General features: G+C 45.4%; 1 protein-coding gene across 1 annotated transcript in view; it reads right to left on the reverse strand.

The window, feature by feature from the left end:
* The window catches only part of pdzd2 (PDZ domain containing 2), a gene marked incomplete at its 5' end in the record, with an annotated part of 98,858 nt that overhangs the window by 38,717 nt on the left and 42,438 nt on the right, over positions 1-17,703 (reverse strand). Inside the window, 2 exons of the mRNA XM_080004032.1 lie at positions 4,441-4,626; positions 6,044-6,176. Of these exons, the coding sequence (XP_079860158.1) occupies positions 4,441-4,626; positions 6,044-6,176 (319 nt within the window). The remainder of the gene's footprint in view (positions 1-4,440; positions 4,627-6,043; positions 6,177-17,703) is intronic.

A 17,703-nucleotide genomic window follows, 5' to 3' on the forward strand; every position in this document is an offset into this window, starting at 1 on the left:
ATCATGACCTGATGATGTAGTGTGGTCATACTTTGCATGACCCCGCCCCCAACACTACAACAGCTACAGCGCTTTAGCTCCCGCTTAATCGCGACGAGTTTGCTATTTAGCTATAGGGCCTTCCCAGGATGCCAGAATTTACCTCACAGCTCAGGTCACATCATATACATTTCTGAAGAATGATGAGATGAAGAAGAGGTGGATTGATTTTGTTCAGTGCCACAGTCATGGAGAGCTGACAATCACCACCAACACCCGCCTCTGCAGTAAGCATTTTACACCGGGTACTTTTACAAACTTTCATCGGAGAGTGGGATTCATGGATCATCCGTCGATACTGGTGAATGGGGCCGTTTCGCCTATCTCCCTACCCGGTCTTCTTCTGGTGCTCTGTCCGTCAACCTTTCGTCCGTCCTCTGTCCGTCAACCATTTGTTTATTATTTGGGGTTTTTTTTGGTAAAAATGCGGGAGACTTTCGGTGGAAAGCGGGAATGCAAGAGAGAAGGATTAAATGATTCAACTTGCCCAGAGCGGCTTCAAAATTTGAGTTGCCATGCAGGGCTCCAGACTGCGACCATTTAGTTGTATTTTGCAACCATTTTTGGAGACAGTGCTACTAAACTTCATAACTAGGAGCACCAGAGCGACTTGCAAATATGCCAACCTTTTTTTTTTTTTTTTTAATTATCATCGTATATCATGTGAAACACTAGGAGGGAGCAGGAATGGTGTGTGTGTATGAGCGATAAAGAAAGATGTAGAGCTGAGGCTCTCGCAGTGTCCACATCATCAACATTGATTTCCTTTTCTGCGCACACTCACACACACACACACACACACACACACACACACACACACACACACACACACACACACACACACACACACACACACACACACACACACACACACACACGTGTGTGAATAGCCCCTCCTCTCTGTAAACACTCTGAATCAAAACATGATTATGCGCGGAATTGTTTGGGTTGGGCACCGAAACCCGGTACCAATATGGCACCGGCACCTATACGATCGACATCTACCGGACCGAATCACAACGCAGATTCCGTTGCCTCATTTTGGTTCCATGCCAGAGTTTCTGATTTAATTATCCGCCCTCCAGTGCTCCGAAAACGCCACACACGCCTTCACTAACATTATTGTTTGGAGTGTGCTGCTTGAAATCCTCTGTATGACACGCCGCCGCTTTCCTATGCCGTGCAACTCGAGCCAAATAGCAGCGGTGCTCATTAATTTCACATTATGGTCGCTTAGCCAATCAGATAAAAGAGGCAGGTCGTAAAAGTTTTCAAGACAGATAACATACGGTTCATAGAAAACGACAGTTATTTGTTAACATGTGAAAAGTATATGAAAAGTAATTAAGGACAAATGGGTTTTGTTCATAAAAAATCTTTTAATCTTAAATCTTTTAATCTTTTTAATTTAATTTTTTTTTTTTAATTGCTTCATGATTTTTTTTCCTGTTATAGCACTACTTCAATTTGTAAATTGTAAATGGACTGCATTTTATATAGCCCTTTTTCGGTCTTGCGACCACTCAAAGCACTACAATATACGCCTCACATTCACACACACATTCATACATCGATGGCAGCGACAACCATGCAAGGTGCACACCAGCTCATGGAGAGCACTTTAGGGTTCGGCCTCTTGCTCAAGGACACTTTGACGTGCTGCCAGGAGGAACAGGGGATCGAACCCTCTGATTACTGGACGACCCGCTCTACCTCCTGCGCCACCGTCGCCCGGAAATTTGTGACTTCCTTTAAAATAAAACAGAACATTGGTATTTCTGTAAAGCATTTATTACCAAGGCATTTATCAGTAATACAGTTAAGATGGAAAAAATATGAATGTGTTGCTTTGCATTTGACTTTCAGTTGTGCTCCTAAATGTTGTGCTGGTGATCCTAAAATTTGCAGTAGGGACCACCAGTGCTACAAGTGGAAAAAGTTAGTCTGGAACTCTGCTATGTAATTATATTATGCCCCACAATGGAAAAGGGAGGTGGGATAAGAGAAATTGGAAAGCTGTCCGCGCTTTGGTGACCAGTTTTACTAGGGCATTATTGGTCAAGAGGTACAAACATTAAATGCATCATCAGTATGTTTGACTCATTAGACAAGTCAACTGTTATATGTTTTCAAAAAGCAGTCCCTACCAACCACAAGAGAGTCAGCCTGCCAGTGTGACAACAGGCAGAAGGTCACCAGAGAAGTTGGACGTCAGACGGACCACTTTGTGGGGAAAAGCACTGTGGCCATACAACTGTCTAATATATCTGGAAGACTGGAAACACCACCATAAAATCTGACAAAGTTAAGTCAAGTCATTCAAGTGAATTAAGTGGACTTCTCGGATAATTACTGTGTGGTGGTGGCCAACTTTGTATGGTGATCAGGTTGTCTATAGAAGAAATCCCTTGAAGAAGCTATTTTTCTAAGATGGCTGAAGACTAAATGTTTGCAATACTAGGTGAATAGTCATATGCACACAATTCTAGACCAATCAATTTATCTCAAAAGAACAAAAAGTATTTTAATTCCCCACACTGAAAATCTCACCTGCATACTGTATGTAGGCTTGTAAAGCCTGAATATATTGCACTATTTGTGTCTAAGAAAGGCTTTACAACATGGTTCAATGGCATATATTTTCCTATATTACATTTTCCGAAGTAGGAATTTAGAGCTTCCAGTCATCAACATTCGTTATACAGTAGATGCGCTTTTAACTTTCTGTTACGTAGACAGGAACTGTTTTTTGGGGGAGACTCAAACACAGAAGGTAGAGGTGTGTGTGTGTGTGTGTGTGTGTGTGTGTGTGTGTGTGTGTGTGTGTGTGTGTGTGTGTGTGTGTGTGTGTGTGTGTGTGTGTGTGTGTTGGGAGCTGCAAAGTGTGCTGTGTTGGGAGTGACCCACTTTGCTTCAGAGTCTACAATCCTCTTCATACACATACACCATAAATACGTAATGCCTACAATATGAAAGCCAAAGTCCCAGTCACATCATGTCTCTATCCTTCCTTCACACAACCATTTACTGACCAGAGAGCTAGAGAATAGAGCACTGAATACTCGCCAAAACACATACTACCACAATATGAAAAGTGAAGATTTCAGTGGCAATGTTGCCGATTTTGAAGACCTGTGGGTATATTGGTAATGGTCATTGATCCCTGCACTGCTCTGAACAAAATCAGAAACTGTAAACAGGTTTCCAACAACAGAAACTGCTCTTTGAGAGGGAACAATTTTAAATTAGACCGGTTCCATTTTAAGGGACGGAAGGTTTCTGACGTAGTAGCAAACTCGCAACACTGGCACTGGTGTGTGAATTTGTGCATTCCTACCTGTCAATCATATGAGCAAATGCAGCACTATAAATACGCAACGTTAATTAATAGTTAACAGAATTTCACTGATCGTGCCTGGTGTCGGCAGATTAATAATTTCTCAACCGGGTATGTTGGGAAACAAGGCTTTTGAGCGATCAGAAGATACAGAGCTGAGTGAACTGAAGAAACACATTTTCCCAAATCTAAATCCATATGTACCCTAATTTCAGTACATTCTTGGAGTTTGTGTTTATTCATAGTATACATCTGTAAGAGGGAGAGTATGTGTGTGTGTGTGTGTGTGTGTGTGATTGTGATTGTGTGTGTGTGTTTGTGTGTGTGTGTGTGTGTGTGTGTGTGTGTGTGTGTGTGTGTGTGTGTGTGTGTGTGTGTGTGTGTGTGTGTGTGTGTGTATGCGTGTGTGTTTAGTGAATGAAAAGAGTTTGATGCTCCATGGTTTTCTACATTTGGTAAGTGTTGCAAATGTGTCATTGCTTTTGTGCTTTTTTATTATATTACATATGTTGTACCTTTAATGTAATGTATGTTTGTGGTCTTGTGCTTTGAGAGAGAGACACATTTGCTGTTATTTCATGTCACACAGTTTTAACTGCTTTGGCAATATGGTATGTAAAACAGTGATGCCAATGAAGCCTGGTGAATTAAAATAAATGTGACAGAGAGATACAGAGAGAGAGAGAGAGAGAGAGAGAGAGAGAGAGAGAGAGAGAGAGAGAGAGAGAGAGAGAGAGAGAAACCAAGATCAAAAAGGAAGCTGTGGTCCAAGGAAAGGAAAGACACCATATTAGCCTAATTTACATAGTCACACTCTTCAAACCTCATAGGCAGACAGACAGCCCACCGAAATCCATCCAACTTGCAGCAATAGGTAGCAAAGTGTTTTATCCTGCCAAGCCCCTTTACATGTTTTGGCCCCACAAAATATGAGCAGTGGCCCTTCGCGAATCAACGAATCCAACCCTGTGTAATTGAGCCGTCAGCTGTGCTATGTCTAAAGCGATGTCAAAAGATTAGGAACCAACCTCAGGGTTAATTTGCGGAAAATCGGTCAAGCTCACCAAGGGCTGGGCGGTTACGGAGAGGCCAGTGCTAGCCTTGGAGCACTCTGTATTCTCCTCTTGGTCTCTGGAGGAGGTCGAGGCAATGGCCGGCGTCAGGGGAGAGACATGGGAGGAGCTGCAGTTGCTCACCAAGTCCGGCAGGCTGGTGGACGGGTAGCGCTGGAAGTCCACCTCGGACTCCTCCTGTGAAGAAAAGTCCAAAGACTGTATTTAGGTGCCTTGCGCAAAGGTATTTAGGTGCCGTGCACGTCTATGGGAAATATCGCAAATCTCACCTTTCACAAATTTAGTTAATCTCGAGGAACAGAGAAGCGCCATGAAGAGTCGACCAAATGCGTATGGGCGTGAGAGATGGGACTTGGGGGGGGGGGGGGGGGGAGTCGGTAGACACAGCATATGGGTATTTTTAACTTTATGCCTGGGAAAGCCACCCGCCCCCCTCTCCACACACACATACACCAACCACCATCCTCACAAGCCCATTAAGGCTCTGCTCTTAAATTTTTCAGATGCCATGACAGGTCAGTCAAATGGGAGAGCCCCCTGCCTAGAACATGGGTCTGTGGCCTCCTAGGGGAGCGTGAAGGAATTGCAGGACGTCCAGGGCAAATGTTTTGTTTGTTTTTTAGTAAATTATTATTATATTTTGTCAAAAAAAAATAAAATAAAAATAACATAATATATATTTACTCAACAGATGGTGAGTTTTGCAGGAGTAATTTGCCACTTTTTTCAGTTTAAGTTAAATGTTGAACCACACAGCAGTTTATTATTTAGATAAGGTAATGCCACCCACATTGTAAAGCACGGTGGTGGTAGCATGGGGAGGCAGCATTTTAGCAGCAGGGACTAGAATCTGGTCAGGAAGGATGGTGAGATGAATCGTGCACTATACATAGATATCCTGGATGACAATTTGCTTCCCTCAACGAGAGGACTTCAACTGGTGACTAGAAAATAGAGAGTAACGCTATAGTTGACCTTGAGTAGCCCAGACAGGGTCCAGACCTTAACCCCATCGGACACTATCACTTGCCACTGTGGCATGACCTCAAAACTGCTTTCCAGATCTGTTGCCAAACTAACCTGGCAAAACTTGAGCAATTTTGCAAGGAGGAATAGACAAATCATAACCATACCATAACCTTGTGATAAGACTTATCAAAACAACTACTGACTGTAGTAGTTGTGAGAAGTAGTTCAAGTAAATACTAAACAAGGGGGATGTATACTCAGTTTTTTATTTTTTAACTTTTATAATTGTAATAATAATAATAATATAATTTATTTTAAAAGCATATAATTTGTTTTTAAGCCATTCATTGTAAAGTCTTGATAATGTATTTAGTTTCAGACAAGTATAGTGTACAGCAATTAGGTGTACTCCAACTGACTGTATCCTGCATCAGTCATTGTCAGCAAAACCTTGTATAGACAGGGGTTCTCGAAAACAGCAGTATTAAATACACATAGAGATTAAGGGAAAAAAAAAAAAAAAGAAGAAAGAAGTGTTGCAACTAACAAGCGAGTCGTACATTTGAATAGAGGGTTTTCTATTGTTATTTATTGTTCTTATGTTGAAGTGTGTGCATCCACATACCCTGCTGGCTACCACAAGTTGCACGAGGCCGGCAGTGGACCGGAGGATGGCCACAGCCTCTTGATGGGAAAGGCCCACCAGGGACTGACCATTAATCATCAGCAGCTCATCGCCTGCACGCAGACGGCCATCCCTGGAATAAAAAAAAACACAGATAAAGATAAAGGTACTTTATCAATCCCCAAAGGGAAATTCCAATGTTGCTGCAGCAATGACATACATGACAAAACAAACATAATTAACAAAAACACACGTTGGTTTGAACAACGTGTGTTTTTATACATATAAAAGTGGAAGTTAAATGTAAAGTAAAAATGTCCATTGCCATTCAGAGGAGTAGTTTCCTCTCCTGGCACAGAGGGGAGTCATTGCAGGTGGCTATGTGGTGGGCTGGAATGACCTCCTGTAACGGTCCTAATTGCAGCAGAGCTGAAGGAGCCTCTGGCTGAAGACACTCTGTTGTCTGACCAGTAGGTTGTGTAGGGGGTGTGCAGTGTTGTCCATTATGCTGAGCAGCTTATGTAACATCCTTCTCTCCACAACCAGCTCTAGGGGCTGGGGTCTAGGGTCCCCAGCACAGAGCCAGCCTTCTTTATCAGTTTGTTCAGTTTCTTGGAGTCGCTGGCTCTAATGCTGCTGCCCCAACAGATGACTGCAAAGAAAATTGCACTAACCACAACAGACTGGTAGAAGATATGCAACATCTTGCTGCACACATTGAAGGACCTGAGCTTCCTCAATAAGTAGACTCTGCTCTGGCCCTTCCTGTAGACAGCCTCAGTGTTGCATTTCCAGTCCAGACTGTTGCCACATGAACACACAGGTACCTATAACCCTCTACTACCTCCACCTCTTCTCCCAGGATGGTAATAGTGTTCGGCTTAGTCCTGCTCCTCCTGAAATCCACAACCATCTCCTTCGTCTTGGTCACATTTAAGAGGAGGTGGTTATTTTCACACCATGCCACAAAGCAGCCCACCAGTTCCCTGTACACAGTCTCCTGTCCACCAGTGACACACCACACAACTGCAGAGTCATCTCTGTGATCTTTTTCCATTCCTGACCACACATCCAGCACGTTTTTTTGCTGGAGCTTGCTCTCCAGCTTCTGCCTGTATGCTTCTGCCTTCTGCCTTGCTCTCCCTCAGTCTCACTTTTTGGAGCTGTATGCATCCCTCAAATTTGCACTCCAGCGTTCTATTTTCTCTGGTGGGGCAGTTGACAAATTGCTGAAAAGTTGGAAGTGTCGTAGAGAGAGGAGTGTGGTTAAAGTCTCCAGAGTCTCCTTGCTATGAATGCATTTGGGTGTTTTGTTTGTAGTCTGGCAGTGACTGAGTTGATGACATCACATGCCGTGTCGGTTACAGCCGATGATGGGATGTAAACAGCAATAATGATGGCGTCTGTGAACTCCCTCGGCAGATAATATGGACTAAAACTCATGGCTAACAGTTCCATGTCCGGGCTACAGAAACCCTCCTTCACAGTAACATGTCCGGAATTACACCATCCGTTGTTCACGAACACAGCGATCCCCCCCTCCTTTCTTCTTACCGCTCCGTCTGTAATCTCTCTCAGCCGTTCCTTCTGAAAGCCGGGGATGGTGGCATTAGCATCCGGAATATCTTCCTGCAGCCACGTTTTGGTGAAACACATAATACTGCATTCCCGATATTCCCGCTGTGTTATTCGCCAGGGACCTCACATTCCCCATGAAAATCAAGGGAAGAAATGGTTTGTATCTCCACCTACTTGCTCTCCGTTTGACAACGGCCTTACATGCCCGATGTCTTCTCTTCAACTCGTCGGGGATTTGGGGTCTCGCTCCAGGCAGCAGTGTAGGCTTGGAGGGCGCAATCAGCTCGTCCCGGAGGTAATCAATACCCCAACACCCGTTGGCATAGCAACCCGGCACAACAAAAGTTAAAAGTGCCAGGAGTATCAACAGAAATCCATTGAGCCAGTCTCCATATTAGCGTGAAAAAAAGGTACTATATGGAGTGTTTTGCCAGAAAAGAAAGCGCAATATAAACACAAGAAAATACAAAACAACATAACATGTTGACGGGAGCGACTGCAACCGGCTGCCACTGGCGCCTCTCTACATCACAATGATGACAGCCATACATGTGGAAGAAAGAAAACACGGGATTCCTAAATGTGTGGCCAAATAATAACTTTTAATTTCTATCAGTACTGGAATTGGACTTGCCGAGCCCGAATGAAACCATTTCAGCCTACCCAAGCTAACTATGAGTGTAAAGCAGACCTGCCAACCTTGGGAAAGTATTTTGAGTACCACAACAGTGTAACAGGGAGTCTCTGTGGCATTTGAGTTACTGCAGCTAAATGACTCCATCAGTTATTCATACCGTAGCCGTCGCGTAACAAGGCTGATCACATTGTGTGCGAGCTACTACGGCTAACTATTTATATAGTGCGGGACGGTAGCTCAGGAGGTAGCGCTGGTGGTCTAGGAATCTAAAGGTTGCTGGTTCGATCCCAGGCTCCTCCTTCTAGCATGCTGTAGTGTCCTTGAGCAAGACACTTAACCCCTAATTGCTCCTGATGGCTGCATCCGTCGGTGTTTGAATAATTGTAAGTCGCTTTGGATGAAAGCGTCTGCTAAATGTAATGTATATAAATTAATCTTATTATGATATACCCCTTGAAATGCATCATCTTGTAAAGTTGCGGAACATGTTTACCAACTAGAAATGCAATGCAATTGGCCAAGAATATTGCAATTCTTGGCCAATTCAGATTCCTAATCTGTTTTTTTAGTCTGACCTGCAGATTCCGATTTCCGGGTTCGTTTAAGTCGATGACAAATACATCCTGTGATCTAATCATGTTCACATGATAGGACAGCTGCACATATGGACTACACTGCAATTTTCAGTTACCACAAAAGTGATATTGTTGACACTGTGTTTATTGGGGCCAAGAAAGGAGCGTACACGTCGCGGCCCTGGGAGTATCGACGAGATCGACAAGATCGACTAGATCTACAAGATACTGCTAATCCTTTCACCACTACAAGCAACAGTTACAAGCTACAAGCGACGCTGAAAGCTGCAAGCTACAAGCCACAAAGCTACAGAACACAAGAGAAAACATCATGCCTGGAGATAGACACAAAGGTCGATGTCCCAAACGAGGAACCTCCTCAAGACCAGCATTGACAGTCATATCTGTGAACATTGAAGGGTTCTCCTCTGCAAAACAAACCATCTTAGCTGACCTTTGCAGCAAGCAACACTGTGATGTTCTCTGCTTGCAAGAGACTCACAGAGGGAGTGAAAATAACCGCCCCTGAATATCAGGAATGGTCTTGACCACTGAGCGACCCCACCAGCAGTACGACAGTGCTATATTTGTAAAAACAGGGTTAGCTATAGAAGATACAGATATGTCAGACGACCATGACATCGAAGTCCTATCTGTTGAGCTCAGCAGTGCTGTAGTAACATCTGTCTATAAACCACCACCTGTAGACTTTATATTTTCCCAGCCAATCCCCAAAGTACACAGCAAACCACAGATCATCATTGGGGACTTCAACAGCCACAGCACCCAGTGGGGCTACCCTGAAATGAACAAAGATGGAGAAGCAGTAGAGGACTGGATGGATATTAACCAACTAAGTCTTATCCATGACCCCAAGCTACCACACTCGTTTATCAGTGCTCGCTGGAAACGTGGCTACAATCCAGACCTCATCATGGTCACAAGTAACATCGCTGGACTGTGTAAAAAGATTGTGCTGGACCCTATTCCATCAAGCCAACACCGCTCCATTGGGATCCAAATTAATGCAGCTGTAGTCCCAACCATTGTGCCCTTTAAAAGGCGTTTCAACTACAAGAAAGCAGACTGGAAAGGCTTCACCAACGAGCTAGAAGAGAAAATCAAAGATATAATACCAGTTAGCAAGATCTACGACCAATTTGCAAACCTGGTGTTGAAAACTGCTCGGAAACACATCCCACGAGGCTGTAGAGTTGAATATATACCTGGGCTTTCAAAGGACTGTGCAGGACTCTATGACAACTATGTCAGCATGTTTGAAGCAGATCCCTTCTCAGATGAAACATCTGCCCAAGCTGAGAAGGTGATGGAAAACATTGCCCAAGAGCGAAGCAAGACCTGGAATGCTCTTATTGAGTCCACAGACATGTCAAAAAACAGCAAGAAAGCATGGACACGTATTCACAAGCTAGGGGGTGATCCTAAAGCAGCTCCTCAGCACCCAAAAGTCACTGCCAACCAAGTTGCCCACCAATTGCTCTTGAATGGAAAGAGTGGAAAGAGAGGGAAAAAGACCAAGCTGAACCGCAAGAGATACATCGAGGTCCCTGCTTTTACAAGACAGCTTACTATGGAAGAGCTGGAAGGGGGAATCTCTACCCTCAAACCAGGAAAGGCAATCCGATTGGATAACATCGCAACCGAACAGATCAGGCACTTCGGTCACAAGGCAAAGACATGGCTTCTACAGCTTTACAATGAGTGCTTAACAACACACAAACTCCCTAACATCTGGAAGAAAGCCCACATTATAGCACTGCTGAAACCTGGGAAAGATCCATCCGCTCCCAAGAACATCAGACCAATCGCACTTTTGAGTCATACCTACAAGCTTTTCGAACGTCTGATCCTCAACAGAATTGGCACCTTTGTTGACAAACACCTCATCCCTGAACAAGCAGGTTTCCGCCCTGGCAATTCGACAACTAGCCAAGTACTTAACCTCACTCAGTACATCGAAGACGGCTATGAGGAAGGGATGGTAACTGGTGTGGTGTTTGTCGACCTCTCAGCTGCTTATGACACAGTCAACCACAGACGTCTCCTCAGCAAGATCCTGGAGACCACAAGGGACATCCGTCTGACAGAACTGATCGAAAGCATGCTTGAAAACAGGAACTTTTTTGTTGAGCTTGGAGGAAAGAAAAGCAGGTGGAGAAGACTCAAGAATGGCCTTTCACAGGGAAGTGTGCTTGCACCACTTCTCTTTAACATCTACACCAACGACCAACCAAAAAGTGCAGACACTCGCCGCTTCATCTATGCAGACGACCTTGGCATAGGTGCACAAGCCACTGACTTCAAAGTTGGGGAAGACAGACTCTCCAATGCTCTGGCAGAGCTAACACCTTACTATGAAGAGAACCAACTACGTGCAAATCCATCTAAGACACAGGTGTGTGCCTTCCACCTGAGAAATCGTGAAGCCAAGCGCCAACTGAAGGTCAACTGGTCAGGAACCTCCCTCGAACACTGTGAGCACCCGGTCTACCTAGGGGTAACCCTGGACAGATGCCTCTCTTCTAAGACCCACATTGAGAAGACCAAGTGTAAAGTGAGTGCGAGGAACAACATCATCCGCAAGCTCACTGGAACAACCTGGGGTGCTAACTCACAGACTCTGAAAGCAACCGCACTGGCTCTCTGCTACTCAGCTGCCGAGTATGCCTGCCCAGTATGGGAGCGAGCTGCCCATGCCAAGAAGTTGGACCCCGCCCTCAATGCTAGCTGCCGCCTTATCACTGGCTGCCTGAAACCAACACCTACAGACCGGCTATACATCCTAGCAGACATAGCCCCACCAGAGATACGACGAAATGCAGCAAGCAAGAAAGAGCAGCAACAACAGTCCAATGATCAAAGACATATCAAGCCAAAAGCCGCCTTAAATCCAGGAAAGGTTTCCTGAAGAGCGTCCCACCTCTCAGAACACCGAGCGCAAGCAGTGAAAGAGTCACTCGGTGGGAAGAAAGACTTGACAACCTCCCACCAGAAACAACAATGGAGCTAAAGGCGAGCGAGGCACTGCCCCCTGGAGCAGACACCAACTACGCAGTGTGGAAATGCCTTAACAGACTAAGATCTGGTGTTGGACGTGCAAAAGCCACTCTTGCCAAATGGGGATACCTGAATGACGGGGACGCTGTGTGTGACTGTGGAACTGGACCACAGACCATGGAGCACCTCCTGATATGTCCGCTGCTGGAACAGACCTGCACACCATCGGACTTAGCAGAGTTTAATGAGAAGGGACAGCAATGTGTTCAGCTGTGGCTGAACCACATCTAGCCAAGCCTTGTAACTGACTGTTTTGTGGACACGACAAGAAGAACTGTGTTTATAATTGTTCATTATTCACTGTGGAACAATAATAGAACATCAAATGGTTCCAATAAAATTTTACATGGGACTGTCACCAAGTTTTAGTATAATTCCACCTGTAACTCTCACTGAGTTTTAGTAGTACACAACACCTTACATGGAATGTCCAGTTCAAACTTTAAATGAAAGTCTCTTACACTTTAAGTGCAAATATACATTTATATTATATTTATATGGTACTTTGCAAATAAATTGCAATCATTACAAAAAAATAAACAAATAAAATAAATGGCCGACTCTTCTCTATTCCATTCACTGGAAGTCCTCTTTTACCTTGCATTAAACCAAGTGAATCAAATCGAATGACTCGTCAAGAACCAAGTCCCAAAAAAAGAGTCAAACTTTTCATCACGAGTGGAGCTCCGCTGTTATGACAGTGATAGATAGTCTGAACAATTATGGAATATTGTCTAGTGATAAATAAATAATTTATCTAATCTTCTTTATTTACCTTGAAGTACCAACAAACAGCCGACATTTACTTTCTTTCGCTCTCTTTGTTGAGCGTCAACTACGTCCTATACATTGGTATCGGGTTTTAGTATTGGAGCATTTATACGAGTACAGTACATGAGCACTGTATCGGGCTGTAAAACCGACCGGCACAAAATCTGAAAATATATCTGACACTGATTGGCCGGTGAAAATCGACTAGATTCATTCATGGCTGAATTCTTCTTTTTTTCTCTTTCCTCTTTCTTACTCTTTAGTATTTTTTTCCTTTTTTTATCACAATGTTCGCCAGAAAAACATCAACAATTAACTCATACGGCCGCGATGCACTCATGGATATAAAAATTTCCCTAAACGAACAACTTTGGGACTTTTTATCCGTGGGAGCAGAGTGGCCGGCGGAAATCCTACGCGGGAACACTCGCAACAACTACAACAACAAAAATGGAGTCGCTGTTCCACGAGCCGGCCCACGGAGGAAGCACCGAGGTAAATGAGGCGGCATTCGGGTCAGAATAAGGACGCAACCTTACCGTCCACCTCTGCCAAGCATCCTTCTTGTTAATGTCCAGTCCCTGGAGAACAAGATGGATAAACTTCGAGCGAGGATTCAATTCCAGCGAGACACGAGGAACTGTTGCGTCCTCTGCCTGACGGAAACATGGCTGAACCCACTGGTGCCGGATGAAGCCATCCGTCCAGCCGAGGCCTTCTCCGTGTTCCGCGGCGACAGAACGGGAGAGTCGGGGAAATGCAAAGGTGGAGGCGTCTGCCTAATGGTAAACAACCGCTGGTGTAACGCCAACAACACCAAATTCCTCTCCCACTCCTGCTCGCCGAACCTGGAACAGCTGACCATACTATGCCGTCCATTTTATCTCCCCCGGGAATTCAGCACGGTCATCATTACAGCCGTTTATATCCCACCGCAAGCGGACACCGACGCAGCTCTGTCGGTTCTGCACGATGTGTTGTGCGGATTTCAGAACAGACATCCCGACGCGGCTGTGGTGGTGACTGGGGACTTTAACAGGGCCAACCTTAAAAAAGTTCTGCTGAATTTCCACCAACACATCACGTGTGCCACCAGGGGAGACAGAACTCTGGACCATTGTTACACTCCTTACAAGAACGGATACAAGCCCGTCTCGCTCCCTGCTTTCGGGAAATCAGATCACGCCGCATCTCGCTGCTTCCTGTTTACAGGCCTCTGATCGCGCGGGATCTGGTGATGACGAGGGAAGTGAAGCGGTGGACGGACCAATCAGAGGCTGCGCTTCAGGACGCTCTGACTGACGTAGACTGGGACATGTTCCAAACAAGTTCAAGTGACGTCAGCGAGTTTACGGAGGCTGTAGTAAGTTTCGTGGCTACGCTCGCGGATGAAATCGTCCCCACGGTGAAAGTTCGGATATTTCCAAACCAGAAACCATGGGTTTATAAATTCATCCGCTGCGCTCTGAATGCGCGCACGGCCGCTTACAACGACGGACTTGTATCTGGTAACATGGACAATTACAAAGCGGCGTCGTACAATCTGCGGAGGGCGGTGAGGGACGCTAAACGGACGTACAGAGACACCGTGGAGCTGCAGATGGAGCGGGGGGACACCAGACGCTTGTGGGAGGGGCTGCGAACAATAACAAACTACAAGAGCAGCTCCTCCCCAGCCACGAGTGTGGACGCCTCCCTGGCCAACCAACTGAACTCCTTTTATGCGCGGTTCGAGTCTGGCAGCAGCACCGCTAGCTCGCCGGCTAATTGGAGTTACACCGCTGGGGATGAGCGCGCACTCTCAGTGTCCGTGCACGAGGTCAGGAGGGCTTTGATGCGGGTGAACACCAGGAAAGCTGCAGGCCCAGATGGCATATCTGGGCGAGTACTGAAGACCTGTGCTAACCAGCTAGCTCCGGTGTTCACCACAATATTCAACATCTCCCTGGCTGAATCAGTGGTCCCATCCTGCTTCAAGAGGTCCACCGTCGTTCCTGTCCCGAAGATCGCCTCTCCAACCTGCCTGAATGACTACCGTCCGGTGGCCCTCACCTCGGTGGTCATGAAGTGTTTCGAGAGGCTGATTAAGGATTACATCTGCGCCTCCCTCCCCCGCACCTTGGACCCGTTGCAGTTCGCGTACCGGCAGAACAGATCCACGGACAACGCGGTCTCCCAGGTACTGCACACCACGCTCACGCACCTGGATGGCCAGAAGGGGGCCTATGTGAGAATGCTGTTCATTGATTATAGTTCAGCTTTCAACACCATAGTTCCCACCAGACTGGCTGTCAAGTTGATGGAGCTAGGATTGAATGGTCCGCTGTGCACCTGGATCCTGGACTTCCTCACAGGCCGCCCCCAGGTGGTCAAGGTGGGGAAGTACATGTCAAGCTCCCTCACCCTGAATACAGGATCCCCCCAGGGTTGCGTCCTCAGCCCCCTACTGTACTCCCTGTACACACATGACTGTGTGGCCAGGTCCAGCTCCAACACCATCATCAAGTTTGCTGACGACACCGTGGTCGTGGGCCTGATCACCGACTGCGATGAGAAGGCCTACCACGAGGAGGTGGCTGACCTGTCACTCTGGTGCCAGGACAACAGCCTACACCTGAATGTCAGCAAAACCAAGGAGCTGATTGTGGACTTTAGGCGTGGATCACAATCGAGGACGCACGCGCCCTTGTGGATTAATGGGACTTCTGTCGATAGGGTGAGCAGCTTCAGATATCTGGGAGTCCACATCACAGAGGACTTAACATGGACTGTTCACACAGACACTCTGGTGAGAAAGGCGAGGCAGCGTCTCTACCACCTCAGGCAGCTGAGGAAATTCCGGGTCTCGGTGAGGATCCTCAAGTCCTTCTACTCTGGAGCAGTGGAGAGCATCCTGACAGGCAACATCACTGCCTGGTTTGGGAACTGTACTGCCCAGGACAGGCGGGCCCTGCAGAGGGTGGTGCGTTCAGCTGAACGTACCACTGGAACTACCCTCCCCCCCTTGCAGGAGTTATACACCAGGAGGTGTAGTAGCAGAGCCCGTAGGATCATGAAGGATCCTCATCACCCCAACAACGGACTGTTTCAGCTGCTGCGGTCAGGCAAGCGCCTCCGCAGTCACGCAGCGAGAACAGAGAGACTGAGACGGAGTTTCTTCCCTCAAGCCCTTAGAACTGTCAATGCTGACCTCACCAGGGGTCCTAACTGAGCCATGCACTAGGCTCCACTACCTACTGTACTATATGTAGCATACTGTACCGCATACTGTGTCACTGTTCAGGGTTGTTCGTGATGCCGTATTGCTGCGCCGTACTGTTGTATACTGTGCTGTATTATCCCAAACACTACCTCACACTATTCACATTCACATGCCACTTTAATTCACATGCCACTTTAATGCACATATCTGTATATACATAGGCATATTCCTTCTACCTATTCCATTTTATTTCAATTTATTTTTATTGTATTTTATTCTATATATTTTTTATCTTATTCTATAAGTATTCCACTTACTGTATTACGTTTTAGGAGTCAGTTAGTCGGTCTATTAGAAAGGAATTTTCTACTTTTTATTTTATTTTATTTTAGTACTTTTTCCTAGGACTTATGGTGTGCTATCACCGGGTGCGTTGCATTACATTTCACTGCATATATGTATGGAAGTATGTATATGTATGTGACAAATAAAAATCTTGAATCTTGAATCTTGAAAAAATCTTGAATGATCAGTGAATCTCAAGTTTTATATGTTAACATTACTGTCATTTTTGTGATTTATTATAAATGGCCCACTTCCCATCTTACCACACAATGGAGAGTTAAACATCCGTGGATAATAAAGTACCGCTGCGTTCAGTGCACTGTGTATCAGTAGAAGTTTTGTTTAAATACCCAATAAATGTACGGTATTTAATTGTATTGATTGATTGATTTCTGTCATGAAATTACTCTCTCTATATATATATATATATATATATATATATATATATATATATATATATATATATATATATATATATATATATATATAATTATTACTATTTTTATTTTATTTTCCCCCGCGTAGTTTCAGCTGGCATTTCATACCTGCATATTTTCACTATTGCGTAGTTGGTACACAAAATGCGTGCAGGTTGGGGGTCTGTAATTTCCCTGAACACCGCCGTCAGTATGCTCAATACAAAGAGGATTTAGTGGACGATACAGTCAGCAGACAAAGTGCATTGCACTGCTGCCTCACAGCAAGAAGGTCCTGGGTTTGATTCCCACCTGGGGCGCTGCTGGCACCGTGCTCCGGCGGGTTATCTCCCAAATAGGAGCCTTTCTGTGTGGAGTTTGCATGTTCTCCCCGTGCTCACATGGGGTTTCCTCCACCTCACGTCAGTAAGGACCCCCACCAAAAACATGCACCCATCATCGTCTGACCAGCGTTGGACACTTATCACCTGGTCCCCGGGCGCGTCCATGTATGCTGCCCACTGCTCCTGGCTGTGCCCCCAGAGGAAGGACAAGCCAGGATGGGTCAAATGCAGAGGATCCATTTCACCGGCCACCATCAAAGCGTGTGTGTGTGTGCGAGCATGTGTTGTAGTGTGGTGTGTTGCGTCACAAATAAAGACTGTTTCTTCTCAAAGAGTTAACCGTCCATTTGTCACTTTCTTTCATTGTTGTTCTCAATGCATCTTTTTGCGCCATAAAAAAACAGTATTACACCCATGGGTATACTGGTGCCTTAAGGCAGCAAGAACCCTGAATTGGTCTTGCTGCCTAACCTTACAAGTCTAACTTTAGTTAGGCCAACTCTAATTAAATTAAGCTCAATTCATTATTCAGTGAATTAAGTTAACCTCAGGTTGTCCACAGGACAGAGTTATTGCAGCAGTTCTTGATGATTTAAGAATTAATAAAGAGTTGCATTGCAGGTTGAGAAGTTGAACTCCACTTGCAGACTAACTCCATCCTAGATGCAATGGCATACAAATACTCTGTGTTGGATACCCAGCATGCTAACACAA

The sequence above is a fragment of the Zeus faber genome, assembly GCF_960531495.2.
Source record: "Zeus faber genome assembly, chromosome: 7".
Lineage (NCBI taxonomy): Eukaryota > Metazoa > Chordata > Actinopteri > Zeiformes > Zeidae > Zeus > Zeus faber.